This window comes from Thamnophis elegans, chromosome 9 (assembly GCF_009769535.1).
Source record: "Thamnophis elegans isolate rThaEle1 chromosome 9, rThaEle1.pri, whole genome shotgun sequence".
NCBI lineage: Eukaryota > Metazoa > Chordata > Lepidosauria > Squamata > Colubridae > Thamnophis > Thamnophis elegans.
Window position 1 is genome coordinate 17847654 of NC_045549.1, and position 23120 is coordinate 17870773.

General features: G+C 39.7%; 1 protein-coding gene across 1 annotated transcript in view; it reads left to right on the plus strand.

Moving 5' to 3' along the window:
* Positions 1–10368, plus strand: part of GRID2 (glutamate ionotropic receptor delta type subunit 2) — a 1047867-nt gene extending 1037499 nt beyond the window's left edge. The window contains 2 exon segments of the mRNA XM_032224334.1: positions 2231–2471; positions 9946–10368. Of these exon segments, the coding sequence (XP_032080225.1) occupies positions 2231–2471; positions 9946–10368 (664 nt within the window).
* The last annotated feature ends 12752 nt before the right edge of the window (positions 10369–23120 follow it).

A 23120-nucleotide genomic window follows, 5' to 3' on the forward strand; every position in this document is an offset into this window, starting at 1 on the left:
CTTCTTCCTCACACTTGTAGCTGTTGCCCGGCTTAACAAATGCTTTTGTTTATGTAACCATCTGCCTCCACTTAGCTTCCCCAACATCATCTCTACACGACCTCATTATTTTGACATTGACATTGACAAGAAGCTCTGTATGGGGCTGCTCTCAAAGACCATCTAAAAACTGGAGTTGCTGCAAAATGCAGCAGCCCATATGCTGGCAAGCGAGAGTCATTTTAGCTTCGTTAGAGCCACACTGTGAAAGTTATATTGGTTGACAATAGAGGGGGGGGGGGGTTGTATGAAATCCAGGGAGCTGGTTTTAATCTACCATATTTTTCGAAGTATAAGACACTCCAGACTATAAGACGCACCTACCTTTTCTGGGGAGGAAAACAAGAAAAAAACATCTGCCTCTGCCTCCCAGCATCCATCCGATATTCATCTGGCCCATTCGCCACAGACTGTTCAACACTGCTGCGGCCCATTCGTTGCCACCTGTTCGCCACCACCACCCATTTGCTGCCACCGTGGCTCCTTCGCCGCCACTCCTTCACTGCTGCCGCCACCACGGCCTGTTCACCGCTGCCCGTTCGCCTCCACCCGTTCACCGCTGCCCATTCGCCACTGCCGTTGTGACACACTCTAGAACAGCTGAATGGAGCCCCCCCACTCAACATTCGCTGTATGAGATGCACAAAAATTTCCAATCACTTTTAAGGAGGGGGGAACAGCATCTTATACTCTGAAAAATATGGTATATAGCCTTTTAATGACTAAGGCATAAGTTACCATACCACCTATCTGATTAGAGCATCATGTCCCCAGTCCCTGGGAATTTAGTGGCAAATAAATTTAATAAACTATCATCCCAGGGTGGAGGTGGAAAACTGCTTTGGCTTCTTTCTCTCAGAGAGATTAGGAAGCTGAGAATCCATTTATCCTTTTCAAAAAAAATCTGCTTTCAAGATCTGAATAATTCCTGTGCTGTTGAGGTTTTTTGATGTTCTGAAAGTTGCTAAAACTTTGCACATGGACTGTTAGGTAAGCTTCCCGTTGGGAGAGCGAGTGTGTTCAGCGAAGTGCTGTGAGAGTGTTGTTGGAGAACACACAAACCAGCATACAGAGACACTGCAGTTTAAATAGGTTTTTACTTTCGTGAAAATAGAGGTATCAGAGTCCATCAAACAGTCCAAGTCATACACAGATAAGACAGTCAATCATCAATGTCTTTCAGTTAAGGGATAATCCAAATAACATAGTCCATAATCATACAAACAGTCTGGTACTCAAAGTTTGCTAGCAGTTGCAAAACTTACAATAGCTCACGGCACTTTCTAACAGCCAGCTTCCAAAACACTCAGATCAGATCAGATCAGCCCAGCATCTAACAAACAGAGAGCTAACAGTCATTCTGGCTCCCTCTTATGGCCGATTGAGGAAAACAGCAAACAATCACATTTTACAGTATGATTTAAAGAAACAGGTATAGCATTGTTACATGATTTATGTATTGCCAACCCAACCGTTAGAATTATATTCCTAACATGGACCATGAATCTACAGATCAGGTTGATTTTAATCCTGTCTTGTTTATGTTATTGCAGTTACTACATCATACATTTACTGCATGATAATTTAATCTTTAGTCTTCTTTTTATCAGTTGGGACCAGTTTTCATTTACTGTTAGAACTATTATTGTTAAAGTATTTAAAATATGAATCTTATAAGTACATATAAGTACTTATATGCTTGCCATTTAGAACAAGTGAACGTTGACTAAAGCAAAGACTTTAGATGGAAGTACGTTAAAGTGCATTGCAGTTCAATTGATTTAAATATGACACATTTAAAGCAGGTGCTTAAAATCAATAGAATACAAAGTATGCCTTTGTTTGGGCTTATTGCAACAGCAACTGCCTGCATTTCTTATGCTGTGATGCTAGTGAGAGTACCTGTAGGGACCTCAAGGAAATGCATTTATCTTGTATCCCAGAACATTGCATAGTTATTAGAGAAGCATTTCCCATCCCTGACAACTTTAGGGTGTGTGGACGTCAACTTTCAGATTTGGGTTTTCCCAGATGTGCCAACATGACATTTCTAATAAAATGGAACTTTGAGGAACTTCATGCCTCAGAGTCTTCTTTTGTTGGGGGTGTTATTTCGAACCCTGACATCAGCTGTATAATGTCATGTGGCTCTTGAAGACATTCATGACTCTCCATGTGATTTCTCTCCAAGGATTCTAGAACTTCAGCAGAACGGACACATGGATCTACTGAAGCATAAGTGGTGGCCAAAGAATTCCCAGTGTGATCTGCACTCCTCGGTGGACCCCAAATATAAAGGCGGCGCCTTGGACATAAAAAGCTTTGCAGGTGTTTTTTGCATACTGGCAGCTGGGATTGTTCTCTCCTGCTTAATTGCCATGTTGGAAACATGGTGGAATAAAAGAAAAGGCTCACGGGTTCCTTCAAAAGAGGTATGAGACCCTTCCATTTCATCATAGCACTAGAGGTGAGAAAGAAAATGCATCTTCTGATATGTTTTAATGGCATTTTAATCACCAATTGTGAACCATTTGTCTCTTGGAGGAAAAAAAAAATACATCAAGAGGGAAATAGTGTAATGTCGTACTTATGAAATACTTATCCTAATTAATTTCCGTGGGATTTACTAGCACATATCTTGTTCGCGAGCATTTAGTGAATAATAATTGGCTTTCATATTATTTGTATAAAGTATTAGCGATTAAGTATTTTATTACTAATCTGGATAAGATCTATCTTCTACCAACGTACGATGCAGCCTGATCCTACATTCAGAAAGGAAATCCTGCTAATTCCATAGGGCTTACATCTAAGACTGCATCCTTAATTGGCTTAACTGAATTTTATCTTTGGTTGATTAAAGCAGGATCAAATGTTAATCAGTTTTGACTTCTGGTAAGATTATACTTCCCTGTTTCATAAGATGTGAACAAGAAAAGAAGGCCTGCAACTGATGGTTTATCAAATTGTACATTGTTACATACATTTCTTTACAATCAGCTTCATTTGGGGGGTGTTGTGCTTTTTCTTTTTTTGATGACTTGCAACTGATTTCCTAACAGTTACATTTAATGATATGACCAAGTGATCAAATGGCAGACAATTATTAGAATTACTTTAATCGGTTGATGTTTCTGTCCATTGTTTCTGTGATGTTTGAATGCAAAATCCTGCCTTAAATTGTCCTATAAAATTTTTCAGAGTATTAAGCATTCTTCAGAACTACTCAGGTAAAGTTATGTTCAGATTGGAGGGAGCACACTTCTCTTTAGATTTAATCACTAAATTTCTAGGGTTTTTTTTGCAAGTGTTGATTTCTATATGTCTATGGAGAATCTCCAATGCCCTTCCTGCAAACAACATTAAATTTCCCGCTTCCAATTAAGATTTTAATAAAGAATGAAAATTGGTTAAGAAAGGTTCACTTAAAGCATCTACGGGCATTCTCAACATACGACCCCAATTGAGCCCCAAATTTTTGTTGCTAAGTGACACATTTGTTATGTGAGTTTTTCCCCATTTTACAACTTTTCTTGCCACAGTTGTTAAGTGAGTCACTACGGTTTGTAAATTAGTAACATGGTCGTTAAGTGAAACTGATTTCGCCATTGACTTTTCTTGTCAGAAGGTCACAAAAGGGGATCACATGACACTGCCACCATCATAAATATGAGTCAGTTGTCAAGCATCTGAATTTTGATCACGTGAGCATGGGAATGCCGAAATGGTTCGTAAGTGTGAAAAATGGTCTTAAGTTCTTAACTCACTTTTTTCCGTGATGTTGTGACTTGGTGTGGTCACTAAATGAACTATTGTAAGTCGAGGACTACCCATACTATACATAGGAGTAGCTAGACAATCGCTTGAGTTTGTGGGATTCGTTGTCTAGTTTTGAAATAAACAATCACCAGCCAAAACTTGCAAGAGAAAAAAATGGCAATTTTATGTACTACTTTGCAAAGAGAGCATGCATGCACACACACACACGTGCACGCACGCATGCTCTCTCTCTCTCTCACACACACACACACATACACAGAGGTACAATGGACACATCATAAATCATCAATATGTTCCCCTTATATTCCCTATTGCCATTACAAATTTATCTCCCACCCTTCATTGGCTTAGTACTTATGCGGTCACAACCTATCCCATGTGTCTAAAATGAATACATCATCTCCGCTCCTGATTATATCTCCCATTATCCCATTATTCTAATTCTATCACCCCCTGCCCTTATTTACAAATGACCTTTTATGGTCCTAGTTCCTTGGGGTTGTCTCAGGGATGGGCTGCTAAGAGTTCACCCGGGTTCGGGAGAATCCTTAGCTAATGTTATGGCTGGTTTGGAGAACTGCCAAATCCTAACCCTGGCTGGCTCCACCCATCTCACCTTGCCCCTCCCAGGAATCTCCACGCAGCCGGTTTTGGATGCGAGGTAAATACAGGGCCCGCGCGGAGGCTCAAGGAAGCGGAAAAACAGGCCAAGTTCTGGAAGGCCGGAAACAGACCCATTTAGGACATCCGGAGGGGTTCCAGAGCCTGGGGGAAGCAGTTTTCACCTTCCCAGAGGCTCGAGAAAAGCCTCCGGAGGCTGGAAAACGCCCACACACAGACAGTGGTGCAGGAGGCTGACTAAGCCATGTCCACCCAGCAATAGGACAGAGAACCCATTGCTGAAAATTTTGAGATTAGAATCATGAGATTAGAAATACTATATATACATTGTAGTATCTTTACAGACTAGAATGTCTTCTTACAGTTCTGTAAAACTAATAGCCTCTGTTTCCCACAAGTTTAATCCATGTGCTTCATTCTGGTAACTTCTTACCAGCACTTCAAGCAACAAGTTGCTGTGAGCGTAATCAACACAACCGCCCTCTCTTACTTGACTTGGTTTTCTTAATGTGAACTAAGAGCTGCTTCACACATTAAATATCTGTATGTAGACCTCAGCTGTTTTAAGTGGGTACGTCACATAGACAACGCAGGGAACATGGTTCGCAGATAGAGTATTTCTAAAAGGCAAGGTTGCTATAGCGCTCTGTTGCACCTACATTAGGTGGCAAATCCAGATCTGCTAAGAGCCCTGCATGTCTGCATAGCCTGCTAAGAGAAACCAAATGACAACATTTGTGTGGACTGTACACCCAGAATCTCCAGATACCTTTCAAGGGCATCCTATATATTTCACTTCAAAAACCAAAAGATTGTTGCAAACATATTGCAATAGCATTTAGACTTATATACCACTTCACAGGGCTATACAGCCCTCTCTAAGCTGTTTACAGAGTCAGCCTATTGCCCCCGACAACCTGGGTCCTCATTTTGCCGGCTTCGGAAGGATGGAAGGCTGAGTCAACCTTGAGCCGGGGAGAATCAAACTGCCAAATTGTTGGTAGTCGGCAGTCAGCAGAATTAACCTGAAATACCGCATTCTAATCTAACCACTGCACCACCACGGCTCATATACAGGCAGTATATGAGCAGACTTACTACAGTTCACTTAGTGACTTAGTAGTAGAGTGATTTATGACCATTTTTCACAGTTATGACCTTCCCTCGATCAGGTGATCAAAATGCAGACAACTGGTTCTCGCTTATGATGATTGCTGAGTGTCTCAGGGTCACATGATCACCTTCTGCAACCTTTTGACAAGCGAAATCAGTGGGGAAGCCAGATCCACCTCACAACCGGGTGACTAAGTTATTAATGGCAGTGATTCACTTAACAACTATGGCAAATAAGATCGTAAAATGGTGCAAAATTCACTTAACAAATGTCTCGCTTAACAAGAGAAATTTTGAGCTCAATTGTGATCTTAAGTCAGGTACTACCTTATATATAAGCATAACATATAACTTAACACCATTTGTTTGAGTGAGAGAGGGAAGGGGGCAGGAGAGATAGTCCAATCCAACTCCTCTGTATGTGTGTGTGTTTGAGAGGGGGGATGGAGGGAGAGAGGGAGGAAGGAGGGGAAGGGAGAAGAAAAAGAAAGAAGGAAACTTATTTCTCAAAGGAGAAAAACAAATGCTGACGCTTTAAATCGGAACTGAGCATGCCTGGCTGTGGAATTCTGGGAATTGAAGTCCACAAGTCTAAAAAAATTTGAAACCCACCACTGTGTCAGTGCCTCACCAGCCATAAACCTCACCGTACGTCACTGCATATAAGTATATGTAACATGTTTATTGGCATGAGCTCCCCCTTCAGGCCTTAGAATTAAATGTACAGTAGACTTCTGAGCACCAGGCATGGTCAGAAATCCAGGAGGAAGCTTGCATGAACATCCCTTTTCTCTATTCAGGTTGAACTCCCACGTCCTTGATTAAAAGTAAGTTTTCACTGGGTTTTGCAGAGTTCCAACCACCTCTTCCTTTTGAGAGAACGGGTGGTATTTATAAAATTCATCACCCTCAAAATGTCAAATATAAATGATGGCTTAATTTTCACAGCCCTGAATTGTTTATTTTTAAATTTCTTTTCTGGTCTACTTATAGAGGGATATCTCTGGATTGTCTTTAAATCATTCTCTTTAAGCCAGGCTTGCAATTCATCAGAGTAAATGTGAGTCTGCACTTCTAAATCAGAGTACTGACAAAAGAAGAACGTGACTGTATCCAATAGCCAAGGGATCAATTTATGAGATTACTGTTTAGAAGAAACTTATACAAACGTTCTCCTTGTGATTTACAGCCTTAAGAAATGGGGAGGTGGGGAGAGAGAAGAGGGAGAACCATTTAGCTATTACAAATATCGGCAATTTAAAATGTGGATAGAATCTGCATGAAGTAGTTTCTTGGACTATCCTATCATGATTTGTTTGGCTTGCAATCAAGTGTCTATGGAGATTCTCAGTGATCCAAGTCAAGGCATTTTCTGTATGTGGGAGTGTGTGTGCGCACGCACGCACGCACGCACACACACACACACACACACAAATCCAGTGCATTTAATTTATCTTTATTTTTGGTTTTTCGTTAGTTGGCACACTGTTGCCTCATTTATATTGAATTTTGATAAGGAGGCTTTGAAAACAAAAAGGAGTAAGCAAACCATGCACAGAATTCGGTGTATTTAAAAACTAAGGTACTATTAAGACATTTGATCAAAAAGATGGCAGAAATGGTTTTAGTTTTTACCAGGATGGAACACCTAATATTAGATCTTTCTCCTCCAGTATATATATAAAATAAGTTTGTAAGCTGTAAGTAAGTTGGGTGTAAATAAATAAATAGAATGTTACAACAATTCTATATTTAGCATTACATATATACATATTTTTTGGGGAAAAATAACATTTTATAGTTACAACAGGAATGAAACTTAATTTCAAAATGTATTATTCGTATAATGAAAAATGCTACTTAGGGCTAAAAATGTGCTTTCATTCAGCAAGAGAGCTTCCAGTTTTCATCTAGCATCATTATAAATCCCCCTTTTTTTCCAAATGCACATATCAGCCAAGTCTGAATTACCTTCCAAATAAAGCACTCAAAATTAGCAGTCAAAGAATTGGCACATTTATTCTGATCAATATGCGAAATTTACCTGCAGCCTTTAAAACCCACAAATTCACTGTTAGAAATTTTCCTTGGCCTTTCATAATCTCCTTATCAACAACACAATTTTGGCCCTAAAGCTTCTGTGACATTTCCTCTTGAATTATTTCCTTTTATCTTTATCTCCATTTTCCTCTTTTTCTTTCTTGTAATGCTTTCCTTGCTCGAAACCAAACAAAACTTTAAAGATCTATACTTCCATCAGAAGTCGCAGTTATAGCAATAAAGGAATGCAAAATAATTGCACTCAAAAACTGATGAAAGACTTTGAGTCGCCCTGCTAGTGAGGATTTGGATGTTCAGAGTTTACAATTACTAAAATATAGAAAAGAAATAAGTTGTGATTTGGTACTAACACTGATAGCTTTGTGGGAGAAGGCCTTACATAGTGATCATCATAATAGTTGATATCTGGGCATTACAGGTAGTCCTCGACTTACAACCACAATTGAGCCCAAAATTTCTGTTGCTAAGTGAAACATTTGTTAACTGCCCCATTTTACAACCTTTTGGATCGCAGTTGTTAAGTGAATCCCTGCAGTTGTTAAGTTAGTAACATGTTTGTTAAGAGAATCTGACTTCCCCATTGACTTTATTTGTCAGAAGGTCACAAAAGATGATCACATGACTTTGGGATACATAAATACAAGCCAATTGCCAAGTGTCCGAATTTTGGTCATGTGATGCTGCTTCCGGGATCTTAAGAGTGAAAAATAGTCATAAGTCACTTTTCTCAGTGCTGTTGTAACCTCGAACAGCCACTAAATGAATGGTTGTAGGCAGTGCTGGGATTCAAAAAAAATTTACTACCAGTTCTGTGGGCGTGGCTTGGTGGGCTTGGCATGGCTTAGTGGGCATGGCTTGGTGGGCGTGGCAGGGGAAGGATACTGTAAAATCTCCATTCCATCCCCACTCCAGGGGAAGGTTACTGCAAAATCCCCATTTCCTCCTGATCAGCTGGGACTCAGGAGGCAGAGAAGAGATGGGGCGGGGCCAGTCAGAGGTATTTACCGGTTCTCCGAACTACTCAAAATTTTCGCTACCAGTTCTCCAGAACTGGTCAGAACCTACCGAATACCACCTCTGATTGTAAGTCGAGGACCGCCTGTATATACATTAGGGTAAGAATAATAAAAGTTTACTCTGCCAAGATTCTGTCTATTTGATGTAAGTAAATATAGAACAGAACTTTGGCTGGATTGTTCTATGTCATGCTTGGGGCTGACAATAAGAGAATGAAAAAAAAAACAATATGTCAAAACTAAATTTTAGGAATCTATTTGCTAATATCCCTGTAAGCCGCCCAGAGTCACTGGGAGCAAGTTGGGCAGTCATATACATTTTCTTAAATAAAAATAAAATAAAACATAATATTTCAGAGTAAAAGTGGATTATAGATACCTTAGTGAAATAAACAGCTGATAAGCTAAAGTCACTTATTTTTGCAGAAAGTATTATGGATTGCACGCTTTGTAATGTGGGATGATAAAAGATAGATGGAGCAACTAAGATTGGCTGTTGATATCACTAATGTTTGAGTTACATTAAAAAATGATTCTATGTATGACTGCAAAGAGCAATAATTCTTATGAACCACCAAAGCTCAAATATTCTTACATAATAGGAACAACATAATTTACTTTGCCTGAAAATTAATTGTTGAGTCTAAATTTGTTATCAGTATAGACTAAAAGCTACATATGAAATGGGAAATTAAAAATGGGTATAACACCATGGATACCATAGGATGCCATGCCCCACATGGCACAAATTATGCCAACTTATTTTATTTAACATAACAGCTGGCAGAATCTGGAAGAAATTGCCAGCCTGATCACTGTATTGCTTTAGGAAAATCTTTTATAAAGAACTGTGAAGCGGAATATAAGTCTAAGCACTACTGCTATTGCTATTTGCTATTTCCTAATTCTGGTTCAACTTCAGGGGTGGGTTGCTCCCGGCATTACTGCTGGTTCAGTGCATGCAAAAATTTTGTTCTGCGCATGTGCGCGTTTGCAAAAAACCCTAGGTCTACGCATGTGCAATTTTTTTTAAAAAAAGAAAAAAATTTATGCAATTGTTCTGCATGTGCAGAACCGAAAATCAAAATGGCGGCCCTATAGGAGAACAGATTTGGGGGCGTGGCAGGCCTGGGTCACTGCCGGTTCCAGCGACCCAGGCTGCCAAACCACGACCGGTTCTACCGAACCGGTACAAACCGGTAGGAACCCACTTCTTTCCCCGTCACCATGAAAGACTTTCTGTTTTTGGTTTGAAAAATGAAGGCATCAAAGAGTACATTAATTCATTTTCTCCCTTTTGCTTTGCTCCTTCCAGGATGACAAAGAAATTGATCTAGAGCATCTCCACAGGCGTGTGAACAGCCTCTGCACAGATGACGAAAGTCCCCATAAACAGTTTTCCACTTCATCCATTGACTTGACTCCCCTGGACATTGACACTTTGCCCACGCGTCAAGCCCTGGAGCAAATCAGTGACTTCAGGAACACTCACATCACGACCACAACTTTCATACCAGAGCAGATCCAGACTCTTAGTCGCACACTTTCAGCTAAAGCTGCTTCTGGATTCCCTTTCGGCAACGTGCCTGAACACCGGACTGGCCCTTTTAGGCACAGGGCTCCAAATGGGGGCTTCTTCAGAAGTCCCATCAAAACAATGTCTTCAATTCCGTATCAACCCACTCCGACTCTAGGGCTTAACATCGGCAACGATCCAGACCGAGGCACGTCCATCTAAAACTGCAGACATTGCTTTGTCACTGTTTCTTCTTAGGACTCCCTTTCCAAGGAGCGGCTGTGATATTGTGGAACTAACCTGGATGTAACTCTTTTTTTTAAAAAAAAAGAAACCTGAAGTATTAGTAACAACTCATTATCCTTCCTCTTGCCCTCCTCTTTTTCATTTTTTTCTCTCTCTTCTTCCACTACGTTAGGCTGTGATTTTTTTTCAGCCCGGTTTCTTTAAGGTGGCTAAACTAAAGTGGTTCTGGAGTAAGTCTTTTCTAGAACATGTTACAACTTTAACTTTGCAACCATCAAGCTGGTGGGACTACTCTGAAGTAAATGCAACCTGAGCTACTGTAGGACCAACTGCCGGCCATCTTCTAAAACTCTGTTAGTAGTTTCCGCTAGGCAGGTCTTCAATTATGATTCCAATAGGCTGTTTCTGAACGCACCAGGATGTAAGTGTAACAACTGTTTGCCATTCTGTAAAGCAGCGATGTATTCTTATTTTTTTAGGCATTGTGTAGAAGCTTTAAGATCCCCAGGGTGGGGGTGGGGTTGATAACAAGTGTTTAAATGTTCATACAGGTGTAGTAATGGTACCCTCTTATCTTCCCTATTGGTTTGGTAGTAGGAGCACATATGTGCTAGCTTCGGTCTCACGTGGCATTTCTGGGCATGCGCAGAAGGTATGTGATGATGTCTGGGTGGGTGGGCGGAGCCACTACCAGTTCACCCAAACCAGTGCGAACCAGTAGAATAACACCTCTGTACAGGTGCTAGTATTCCCACATGTTCCCAAGCACCGTTTTGGAAATGAACCCGAAGGTTTACACAGCATTATGTCATAACACTTGAAATATAGAAACTAAATATGAAGTCTGTGTAAAAAAAAAATTTACAATGTCCTTTCACTGAAATACCTTTGAATTGGTTTTATTTAATATATATATATATACATATTCATAATTGCAATAATGTCTGTTCTCGGACATCCATTTCATGCTTCTCTGCTCTAGAGTGTGTCCTTTTCAACTGTGGACCAAATGCCAACCTTGCAGTTTTTGTGGGGAAAACGAAAACGAGAGAAATGGTAAAGAGAAGGGAGAGACCATTTAACATCAGAATGCAATTTTGTAGAATTTTCACAAAGCCATCGCTATGCCAGTAAAGACTACAGTTAAATCTCCTTTTTGCACTGCAACAGTGCATATGATCTTTCTGGAATTGTACAGAGTTTAAAAGGGTTTTTTTTTTTGTTTTGTTGTTTTGTTTTCCTATGTACAGAGAACTGTATCATACGGCAGAATCTTCTATTAAACAAATTAGTTTCCCATACATACATATATATGCCTATCTATCTATCTATATATATACATGCTTTGGTATATGTGAGTGGGCGTGTGTGGGAGGGTATATATGTAAATACATGTGCACACACACACGCACACGCACATATATATATCTATAAAATGGCAGCCAGTGCTATTGCAATTTGTCTAATAAAGCTTTAGTAAGAACAAGTGGATTCTGGAAAGGTGTACAGGGCAAAGAGTCTCTTTTTTTTTCAAAGATGGGGTGCTTTAACACTATTCTGATTTACATTGTTTGCTTGAACGTATTTTATATTGTTGCTTTTTAATTAGATCATCCAGGGCCATTTAACATTTGTAACAAGTTGTGCAAGTCACTCATTTGGTGTATTTTTCAGAGTGTAAGACGCATATTCCCCCCCACCCCCACCCGGAAGGACGCTGAAAATTTGGGTGCGTCTTATACTCCGAATGTAGCTTTTTTGAAGCTGTTTTTCAGCCCTAATGAGGCGCTAAGGAGTGAAGCGATTTTCCGGGCTTCCCCTGCCTTTCTCATTGCTTCTCTCTCCCATGATCAGTTCTGCTTTAGAAGCTGTTTTTTTATCCCCAACTAGGGGATAAAAAGCATGTGGGTGCTCAAAACCAGCAAATGTATGTGCTGAAGCTGACTAGACTAAGGAAGCTAACCAGATGAATATCTGGTAGGCAGAATTTTTTTTCCTATTTCTCCCCAAAAACTAAGGTATGTCTTATACTCCAAAAAATACGGTAGTTTTTTGTTTTTGTTTTTTTTTTGCAATCGCTATTCAACAGTGTTTAAGCTTATGGTTAATCATGCTTTTACATTAAATTGCAAAATTGGAAAGCATTCATTAGGTTAAAAATACAAATGCATATCCACAGGGATATCTGATTTTCAGCTCTCCGGAGCATGAAAAAAACAGATTGTGAATGTTGAATAAGCCCTATTGAAATCAATACTGTCAATATTTGGAAAATATTTTACGGAAAGAAGGCTGTTGAGAATGACTGGTGTGGCCTTAAATTGCAGTCCTATAGTGCTCCAAGAAAGAGGGAACGGGGAAGGAAAAACAAGCTTTTGTTTAAATCTTTATTACATATTCAATTATAGATGTATTTTTGATGTGAATTCCAATTGTATAGAATGAGAAGCTGATGACAACATCAGCTGCAGCAACAACAACAAAAAACAGCACCTGGTAAACATTTTTGAAGTTAACACTCTACTTGTTCAGAATTGTAAAAATGAGCTTCAGTTGTAATCTTTATAAACTAAACTGCGGTTAAGTAGAAAGCAAGCCAACTTATTACGTGTTTTTTCTTTGTTTTAATTTGATATGATATTTACGTTAATCTAACTCAGTTATGTGGATAGGACTTGATTATAAGAACCAGCTTAGGTGATCTGCTGTAGGAAAAAAATCAAAGTATATTCTTCAAATCTACTCTATTTTGATGCCTAATTCTGTTCTGGGAGAACACCTTGTAATTGTCATTGTTTTTTGTATGAAATCTGCATAATATTGTCTACTGTGTAAGGCAGAACAATTTTCTTATCATGAGAAAGGCCATTCTGTTTCCAGGGTACAAGTGTTTAAAAGCATGCACAACTTGTTTCCCCTTATAACATTCATAAAACATCTACACAATTGATTTATAAAAGAAAAAAAAAAGAACAAAAAAACGGGGAAAAAATTCTTTACAAGCTATAGGGGTATATCAGATGTTGCGGCGGTTTTAGTGATAATTCAATTATTTTATGTGTTGTCTATTATACACAAACACATTTTGGAGGCCTCGGTTGCAAGTGGCAGAGCTTTCTGTGTATAATTTGTCTAAATAATTTGTCTAATAAAATGGTTTTTTAAACTTGCCTCTCTGCCTATTTCAACGATCATGTGAGTAGACAAACAAATAAGTAAGTATGAATCCAAAGCATTCATTCACTTTGGCCCTTAACTGTGTTTAAACTGAGTTGGAAGGGACCTTGTAGGTCATCTAGTCCAACCCACTGTTCAAGCAGGAGACTCTACACCATTTCTGACAAATGGCAGTCCAATCTCTTCTTGAAAGTCTCAAGTGATGAAGGTCCGACAACTTCCGAAGGCAACTTCTGTTCCATTGGTTAATTATTCTCACTGTCAGAAAGTTCCTCCTTATTTCTAGATTGAATCTCTCCTTGGTCAGTTTCCATCCATTATTCCTTGTCTGGCCTTCAGGTGCTTTGGAAAATAACTTGACCCCGTCCTCTCTGTGGCAGCCCCTCAAATATTGGAACACTGCTAACATATCCCCCCTGGTCCTTCTCTTCACTAGACTAGCCTGTTCCTGTAACTGTTCTTCATATGTTTTAATCTCCAGTCTCCTAATCATCCTGGTTGCTCTTCTCTGCATTTTTTGTAGAGTCTCAACATCTTTTTTATATTGTGGTAACCAAAGCTGGATGCAGTACTCCAGATGTTGTCTTACTAGGACTTTTAGAGTGATATTAGTACCTCACTTAATCCTGATTTTATCCCTCTATTAATGCAATTTAAGATTGCCTTGGCTTTTTTGACTGCTGCTGCACACTGCTGGCTCACATTTAGCTGGTTGTCCACTAAGACTCCAAGTTCCCTCTCACAGTTACTGCTATTAAGCGTTATAACTGCAGAATCATTACTCAGTTTCCAATTTCTAAGAAAGGCCTGAAAAGGAATGTTTAGCTTAATATTTATGTCATATTTTTAAAAGTCAATGTCCTCTCAACAGGTTAGATCAGGGATCCCCATCCCACAGGCCGCAGCCTGGTACTAGGCTGCGGTCTGTTTGGAAGCAGGTCACACAAGCGGGGGGGGGGAAGGCACCAGTGGCGGGTTCCTACCAGTTCGGACCGGTTCGGCAAAACCATTAGTGGTTTGACAATCTGGGTTGCTGGAACTGGAAGCGACCCAGGCCATCCACTCCACCAAACCGGTTCTCCTGGCGGCACCATAGGCCCCGCCATCTTGTTTTTGGCTTCTGCGCATGCGCTGAACAATTTTTATAGTACTGTGCATGCACACACACACACTGCGTGCCCACAAGCGAACCAGCAGTAGTGGCTGCAAGAACCCACCTCTGGCACACACACTCATGCATGAAGCTCCATGTGTGCAAGCAATGGTTGTACACATTCCCGCCGCCAAGCCAAAAAGCCGGAATGGTTAGAGATCACTGGGTTAGATCTTAGAGCAACATGTGGTAAAACAGCTCTGAATATGATTTGAAACCTCTGGCATTCATTGAATTCACTGGAATAGAGAAATAAATTAAAGGAGGAAATTTACACTGAAATTTCCCAGAAGTAGGTGGGTTTTACCAGGCAACACCCCCAAATAAAATGTCCATCAAGCGTTGTACAGTAATGCTTCACTGTATTTAACATATTTAATGGACTTCACAGATGTCAATTGTCCTGTACTTTGTAGCTGATGAAAGAAATCGATATATTTTTTTAATTTCCAGGTAAATTACACTTCCAAACTTAATCAAATGCATTTTTACATGTGACAAACATGCCATTTTTGCCAATTTTTTTATCCCACCTGGAGATACCTCTTTATTAATAGTAGCCCCTAAAGCACAATACTTAATTAATCTGCTAATTCCCATTGAGTCATGTTCAGCTTGTGTCGACTGCTTGAACAAACATCTGCCATTCTGAACTTAAGGAATAACTTAACAGTTGTTCCAAGGTTTTTAAGAAGAGACTGGACAGTCACTTGTCTGAAGTGGTATAGGATGTCATGCATGAGCAGGGGGCTGGACTAGAAAACCTCTAAGATCCTTTCCATCTCTGTTCTGATTCTGAGGTCATTCCAGTAACAGGTTTAATCTACAGGAATTTGTTCATGGATAACTCCATAATTTTAGTAGGACTGAACTATTTTCACCAAAAGGATCATAGGAGAATCTGTTCAAGACTATAAGGACAATAATAAAGACAATAATAAAATAAAAAAATAATAAAATACAATAAAATACAATAAAATAAAATAATAAAATAAAATAATAAAATAAAATAAAATAATAAAATAAAATAAAAATATAATAATCTAAGACTTTACCACTATGATTCCAAAAAGCATGTTTTGGACATAATACATTTAGTTAATGCATATATGGAACATGCAAAAGGCTGGACAATCAAATGTTAAGATGGTTTGAAATTATAGTGCTATACTGCAAACACACTTCCAAATAGGTATCCTATAAAACAAAATCTTCCTATTTGCCTCAATAGAAGAAAAACCCCTAACTAGTTTCAGTAGGACAATGCTTTCTTAAAAGACTCAGGGTGGGGAAGTAGAAATATCACTCTGTGATTTAATATTGCATTAGTCCTGAATAATCTATCATAAATCATATATGCAATAAATGCCAAAAATAGAAGTCATTATTGTCAGTAGCTTGAACAAAAAAATGGGCAAAGTCCCCACATTTAAAAACCATTAGTATTCAACGTAGATGAAAGATTGCAATTTCTAAACAGATAAGTTAGAAATTAAAAGTCATACTTTGGTAGCACCTCATGAAAGTATTTTATGGTTACATTGAGCAATGTACTTTTGCAGATCAAATATGTAGGGAGGGAGACGACTATCATTTATTATATGTTTAATTAAGATAGCAGTGATTATCTCTGTTGGACTAGCCAGACAGCTATTAGAGGAGACAGGCACTCCTCAATTAATTGGGCACTCTGCTATGTAATCAGCAACATGAATGGCATCTGAAAGCAAACTGGCAACTATTTATTTATTTATTGGATTTATATTGCTGCCTATTCGCCCATGGCGACTCAAAGCGGTTTACAGAATATAAAACCACATTTAAAACAATAAAACGAATAAAAAGAACCAAATAAATTAATATAGTATAATATAATAAATTCAAACCCACCCACCCCTGCTCCAGTGACAGAAGATCGGGGCTCCATCCCGCTCTGGGTTCCCCAGGCCCGCTGGCAGAACCAGGTCTTCAGCTCCTTAGAGTGGGTATTAGAGAGTATTAGAGTGGGGGCTGTTCTAATCTCTGGGGGAAATGATGTTCCAGAGAGAGGGAGCCACCACGGTGAAGGCCTTCTTCTGGATCCCACCAGGTGCATCTCCCTCGGGGATGGGACCCAGAGCATTCCCTATTGTGTGACTCATGGCATACTGAGAGATACCACTATGCCACTACATTCTGGACCAGCTGAAGCTTCTGGATGGTCACCAAGGACAGCCCCATGTAAAGTTAATTGCAATAGTCATGACCAAAGCCTGAATCATCATCATCATTTAATGACCCATAATCCCTTGTGGCAGAGGTGGGTTCCTACAGTTTCAGACCAGTTCAGCCAGGTAGGTAGTAACTCGGCCGGCCATGCCTCCAAACCGCTTCTATCAGTGGCGCCATAGGCACCGCCATCTTGTTTTTTGCAAGCGCAGAAGCATTTTTTTTTTACTTCTGCGCATGTCCCTGAGAGAACCGGCAGTAACAGAAGCCTGCCTTGCGGGATGGAGTTTGGGCAACTGAATGGAGCTAGCGGAGCGTTTTAATGGCCGGATGCCCTTTCTGTCTCCAATACAGAGCTTTGTTCAACAGATATATTCCCACTGTGCCCCGAAAGAGAAATATCTGCCTCTACCTAGGATCAAACTCACAGCCTCCTGATTGTGAGGTGAGGGCCCCACCTCTAGGCCTAAGCACCATTCTGCATGACCAGAGTCTGAATGACAGCCTAAAAGTCCACCTGCTCTTGGAAAGAGTGCAACTGGTGCACCAGATGAACCTTGGCAAAGGCCTTCTGGGCCAGAGCTGCTCCCTGCTAATCAAGCAATAGCAATAGCAATAGCAATAGCAGTAGACTTATATACCGCTTCATAGGCCTTTCAGGCCTCTCTAAGCGGTTTACAGAGAGTCAGCATATTGCCCCCAACAATCTGGGTCCTCATTTTACCCACCTCGGAAGGATGGAAGGCTGAGTCAACCCTGAGCCGGTGAGATTTGAACCGCTGACCTGCTGATCTAGCAGTAGCCTGCAGTGCTGCATTTAACCACTGCGCCACCTTGGCTCTAGCAGGAATTGTGTATCCAGGAAGACCCCAGATTGTGTGGGGAAGCACTACCCCATCCAAGATTTTTGGCTAGGTTGGGTAAAGCACATGATTAAGTAAAAATATATATCCCTACTTTAGAAATATTCAGATCATAGCTAAATTATAGGCAACATCTCCACAAATGAGAGAACTGAGCTTGCTCTGAGTTGTTAAAGCTACACATTGGTGTAAATGGAAGAGGTGTGATTCCCATGGATTCTTGGAAAAATGCTATTGATATCCAAAGACAGAATGAAATTACATGACTGGCAGCCTTTGCTTTCCTTTCATTAGAGTTAATGGTTGGCCCTACTTCCTATTACCCTTTCTGCTTCAGTTATAAAATGTGGTGCTTCACTGTGGGATTCCAGTGCTTAGTTTCTTTCTTAACCTTCTTTATTTTATCTCACACATTCTTCTGTTGTCCAGAATACAGACCCACCTTAGGAAATAAAGAAAAGCTTCTAAAGCAGATATATCCTACTGTGTAGCTACTGCTGAAATAACAGAGTACCACCTTATTCTTTATCTTCAGGGTTCTTCTGGGTCTTTTATTTAGGTACTCTTTTCTGAGAAGTTCAGCAAGTTGAACGGCTGACTTTTAAACGCACTTCCTGAATTCAAAAGCTCACTTTGATGTTTGGAAATAAGGATATATATTCTTTTTTTCTGCACAACAGGAACTGAATTTTTTCTCCTGAATCTTACCTGCATCACACCAGCCTCTCATGCTGTTTTGATTTTTATATGTGTCTGAATCTGCTACATGATGACAATTTTTCAATTTTTCTGAATCTTTGTAATCATCAGGAACAATATATGTGATGATTAAGTACGTGTATGTTTGCAATTTCCAAACAGAATATAAAGTTACAACAGAATACAAGTGTGGAATAGTAAGGTTGGGGTGAATTAAAGATGCTGATATCCAATTAGAACTGGCCTCTCTTCCCAAATATATACTGTTCATTCAACCTCTTTAGAGCTGCTAGATACCTAAATAAAATGATACTTCCCTAAATAAAGGATGTTTTTGTTTGTTTGGCTTTGATCTTCCTAGTACAAACTTAGGAGGAAGTTACCAAAGTATCCTATAAGGGCTAAGATTTTGCATATGTGGGAATGTAGTTTTCAAAACTGTTAAATATATTTTCTTATATTGCCTCTTTATGCTGGCAAACAGTCAGATTTGAGAACCCCATATTGGAACAAATTTCCCATCAAATTTACTTCCTAATTTCACTTTCCACTGATCCATGGCCCTTACCCAAAATGTAGCTACGGTAAATTGTGTATGTCATATGCAAAAAAAATCATTACAGTATCCAGTTGCTAAACCCTATTAATTTTACAATTTATCTTTTTCTTTTTATCTGTGACCTGTATTATTGAGCTGAAAATAATCTAAGTGCGGGCAGGTTACTAAATGAAACTCAAGTTTTTATAGCACTTGTTAAGTTACTACTTATAGTTCATATCCTGTGTGTTGGATGAAATCAAAATCTGCATGGGATGACCATCTCTGGAGAAAGAAATCATCATAGGTACGTGGTATCTATGTGCAATTTCTCTCTAAATCTACCGCAGATGTTTGCAACAGTTAAATCTCAGATGGCCGCCAGATGGCACTTTAGTATTTTACTTAGCAATTTCCTTTTTAAATCTGGTTTTTAAATATCAACTGTTTCCATATTTGTTTCTTACTCTACAGGGTATAGATTCCAGCACTGGTCATATGTAACTAGAAATCATGCAGATTAATGCTACCAATCTCAAATATATTTAGTAAGCAGATTAAGGAACTGTGAAACAAGAAAATCGACTCATACTATGCTACTGTGAAAGTATACAATATAATATTAAAAGTAACACATTTCAATCCAGAAACAGAAGTTTAAATATGCCAATAAACAGGAAAAGAGTTAGTCTATAAATTGAGATAGGAAAAGGAAATGATTCAGAAAAGAAATAAAATTTTGCTTTGTAATGTCTTAATCTTTAATAAATAATCTTTATCAATTATTATTCAAATTTATATAAAAGATAAGAAGGTTCTTTAGAATAGATGGACGACTATTTGAAGAAACAGAAGATGCCAAAACTATTTTAAGCACAAAATTAGCTCATGAATACTCCAACCACTTTTGAAATATTTAAAGCTGGTAAAACTATCAAATTAGGAAAAGCAGCTAGACCAGATGATGTAATGTGTACCTATTATAAACAATTCAAAAACCAATTTTACTTAAAGAACTGATGAATTCAATTATGTGTTGTGCCTGATTCTTGGAAAGAAGCAAATATAGCATTAATTCCAAATAGGGTTAAGATGTAACTTCTGCTAAGAACTATCGACCAATTTCTCTTTTGAATAACAATTATAAATTATTTTCAATGATATTATCTGAGAGACTAAAACAGATTTTACAGGATTTTGTGCAGGAGGATCAATGTGGATTTTTACCAAGATATCAGTTGAAACACATTGTGGGAATCATGGTTGATATAATAGAATATCTTCAATACTACACAGATATTTTTAGATCCAGAGGAAGCTTATGATAATTTGAACTGGGACTTTATATTTAAAGTTGTAGATAAAATTGACTTTGAAAGATTTTTTTGGTGGGGGAGAATAAAGACAATTTATGCACCACAGAAAGTTCAGTTTCTTGTTAAAGATAAAAAAATGGAGGTTAAGGAATAATTATGTATTGACAATGAGCATCTTATTGCAAAAAGTTATTAAAATTTAATCTTGAAGATGAATATGTAAAAGATTATATGGTTAAATAGGCTAAAATTTTATCACTCCTGATCATTAGTAAACTTTAAAAATTTAACTGGTCAGAAATACATTTATTTAAGGTCCATCTTTGATACATATAAAATTATTGTTGTGGTTATTTACGCAGTCTACCAGATAGTTATAATTGGATTTTGTACTTAAAAATATGTAGATCAAGTAGATTCCTAAGGATCTAGGAAAGTCCATTTAGGAAAGTCATAAGGATCTAAGGGAGTTAAATCAGGGGTGGGCTGCTGGGAGTTCACACAGGTTCAGGCAATCCTCTAGCTAGCATTCTGCCCAGTTTTCGCAAACCCGCAAATGCCACCCTGGCTGGCCATGCCCACCTCACTCTGTGCCTTCCACCACCCCCCTCCTAGGAGTCTCCATGTGGCCCCATTCACGCCCTCCATGCTGCCGTGGTGCAGGAAGCCAACTAGGCCACGCCCACCATGGGCACACCCAGCCAGCAGTGACGCAGTGAACCCATTGCTACAATTTTTGAAGCCCACCCAAGTTAAACATAGCTTTGCAATATATGGGCTGCTGAGGCTCATGCAATGTTTAACTTGAAGTTCTAACCAAGTTTTATTTTTTTTTTCCTTCTACTTTTTTCTCCAGTTAAATTGTGTAGAATTCTGTGAGATTGCCTGATGAGGCCCTACAGTTTACTTGACAAGGTTTTTCAAGGCCATTGCCTCCTTTCTAAGCTAAGAGAGAATGACAGGCTCAAAGTCATCCATCTTTGTGGTGAAGAGAGAACTAGAACTCATATCTCCAGGTTTCTAGCCTGATGCCTTGCTGGCAGCAAATGAAAGTTAAGCCTCTTGCAGAGTCTCCTCTTTACATTGTATAAGCAGAGTTACCCATTGCATTAAATAGTAATGCATTTTGTTGGTGTTCAGTGAGGTACATCATTGTCTGAAAGCTCATTTGCACCATAGTGATAACCAGTGAACACGAGCCTAATTACGAACTTGTAATTAAAAGGACATGAGATGTGCGAACCACAACTGTAATTGTTCTTTCTGATTCTTCCTTCGTCTTAAATTTAAGAAAAGTCGAGGTCTACGAAGGAAACTATTGTACTAATAAGAACTAAAAAAGAAGAAGAATAGGCTGGATAGTTTCAACAAATATACTTGCTGCGTTTGAAAAAAATAATAAAATCATCCACTCGAGTAGATTTCTTGATCATATCCACTGCTTCTGAAATCCCCATTAACCAATAGGAGAAGAATTGTAAACCAAAAGTTTGCGCTATAAATGTGATTTGCATTCTATCATGTGTTATTTTTTTTCTGGGAAAAGTAATACTTTGTTTACTAAGACCAAGAACTTTTAGGATTTTTTAGGATTTTATTGAAGATTTATATGCCGCCCTTTTCCCTGAGGGGACTCAGGGCGGCTTACAACAATGAGGGGAAGGGAGTGCAAGACAAGACTTAAAAAGAAAAAGAATCGTGAATAAAAGAAAATTATCCATAAAAACACAACATTCACTCAACATTCGGGCGGGGTGAGAGTAATCCTATCCCCAGGCCTGACGGGATAGCCAAGAACTTAGTTTGGATAAGACAAACTTGCTTTTAAGAAGACTTGTCTAAGATGATATAGGACAGTGTTGGCAAATCTTTTTTTGGCTCCAGTGCCAAAGGCAGGGGGAGCACTGAGGGGTCATGCGCGGGCGTGCCACACCCATAACGCTATGCATGCAACACCTCCCCCTGCGCATACACACGTGACCAACGACACCCCCCACTTTTTACACCGTTTTTCCGTCTTCCCCAGGCTCCAGAGGCTTTCTAGGAGCTTGGGGAGGGCGAAAACGCCCTCTCCCCCCCCCCCAGATGCCCTCCAGATGCCTCCGGAGCTTCCCTGAAGCCTCCAGAGGGCAAAAATTAGACCTATGGACAAACCAGAAGTCACTTCTGATTTGCTCCTAGGGCCGGTTTCTGCCCTCCGGAACCTTCAGGGAATCCTCCTGAAAGCCCCAGAAGGTTCCAGAGGCCGAAAAATGGACTTATGAGGAACCTGGAAGTTCGGGTATGGTGACTTCCGGTTTGTCCTTGGAGCCGGTTTTCAACCTCCGGTGCCTTTAGGGAAGCCTCCTGAAGGCTCCCGAGGGCAAAAAACGATCCTATGAGCAAACTGTAACTCAGTTCCTGAACTTCCGGTTTGCCCACAGGGACGGTTTTTCGTGCTCCGGAGGCTTCATGGAAGCCACCAGTGGGCGAAAAACGGCCTCAAAAGAAGGCCGAAGCCAACTGGCCAGCGCTCCCATGCGTGCTGGCCAGCTGACAAAGCAACGCCTCACGTGCCCTAACAAACGGCCCGTCGTGCCTATGCCATAGGTTCGCCATCACGGGTATGGTAGGATCTCCTGCTTGAGGAGGTGGCTAGATCAGGGGTGAAATTCAGCAGGTTCTGACAAGTTCTGGAGAACCGGTAGCAGGAATTTTGAGTTGTTCGGAGAACTGGCAAATACCCCCTCTGGCTGGCCCCAGGAGTGAGGAGGGAATGGGGATTTTGCAGCACC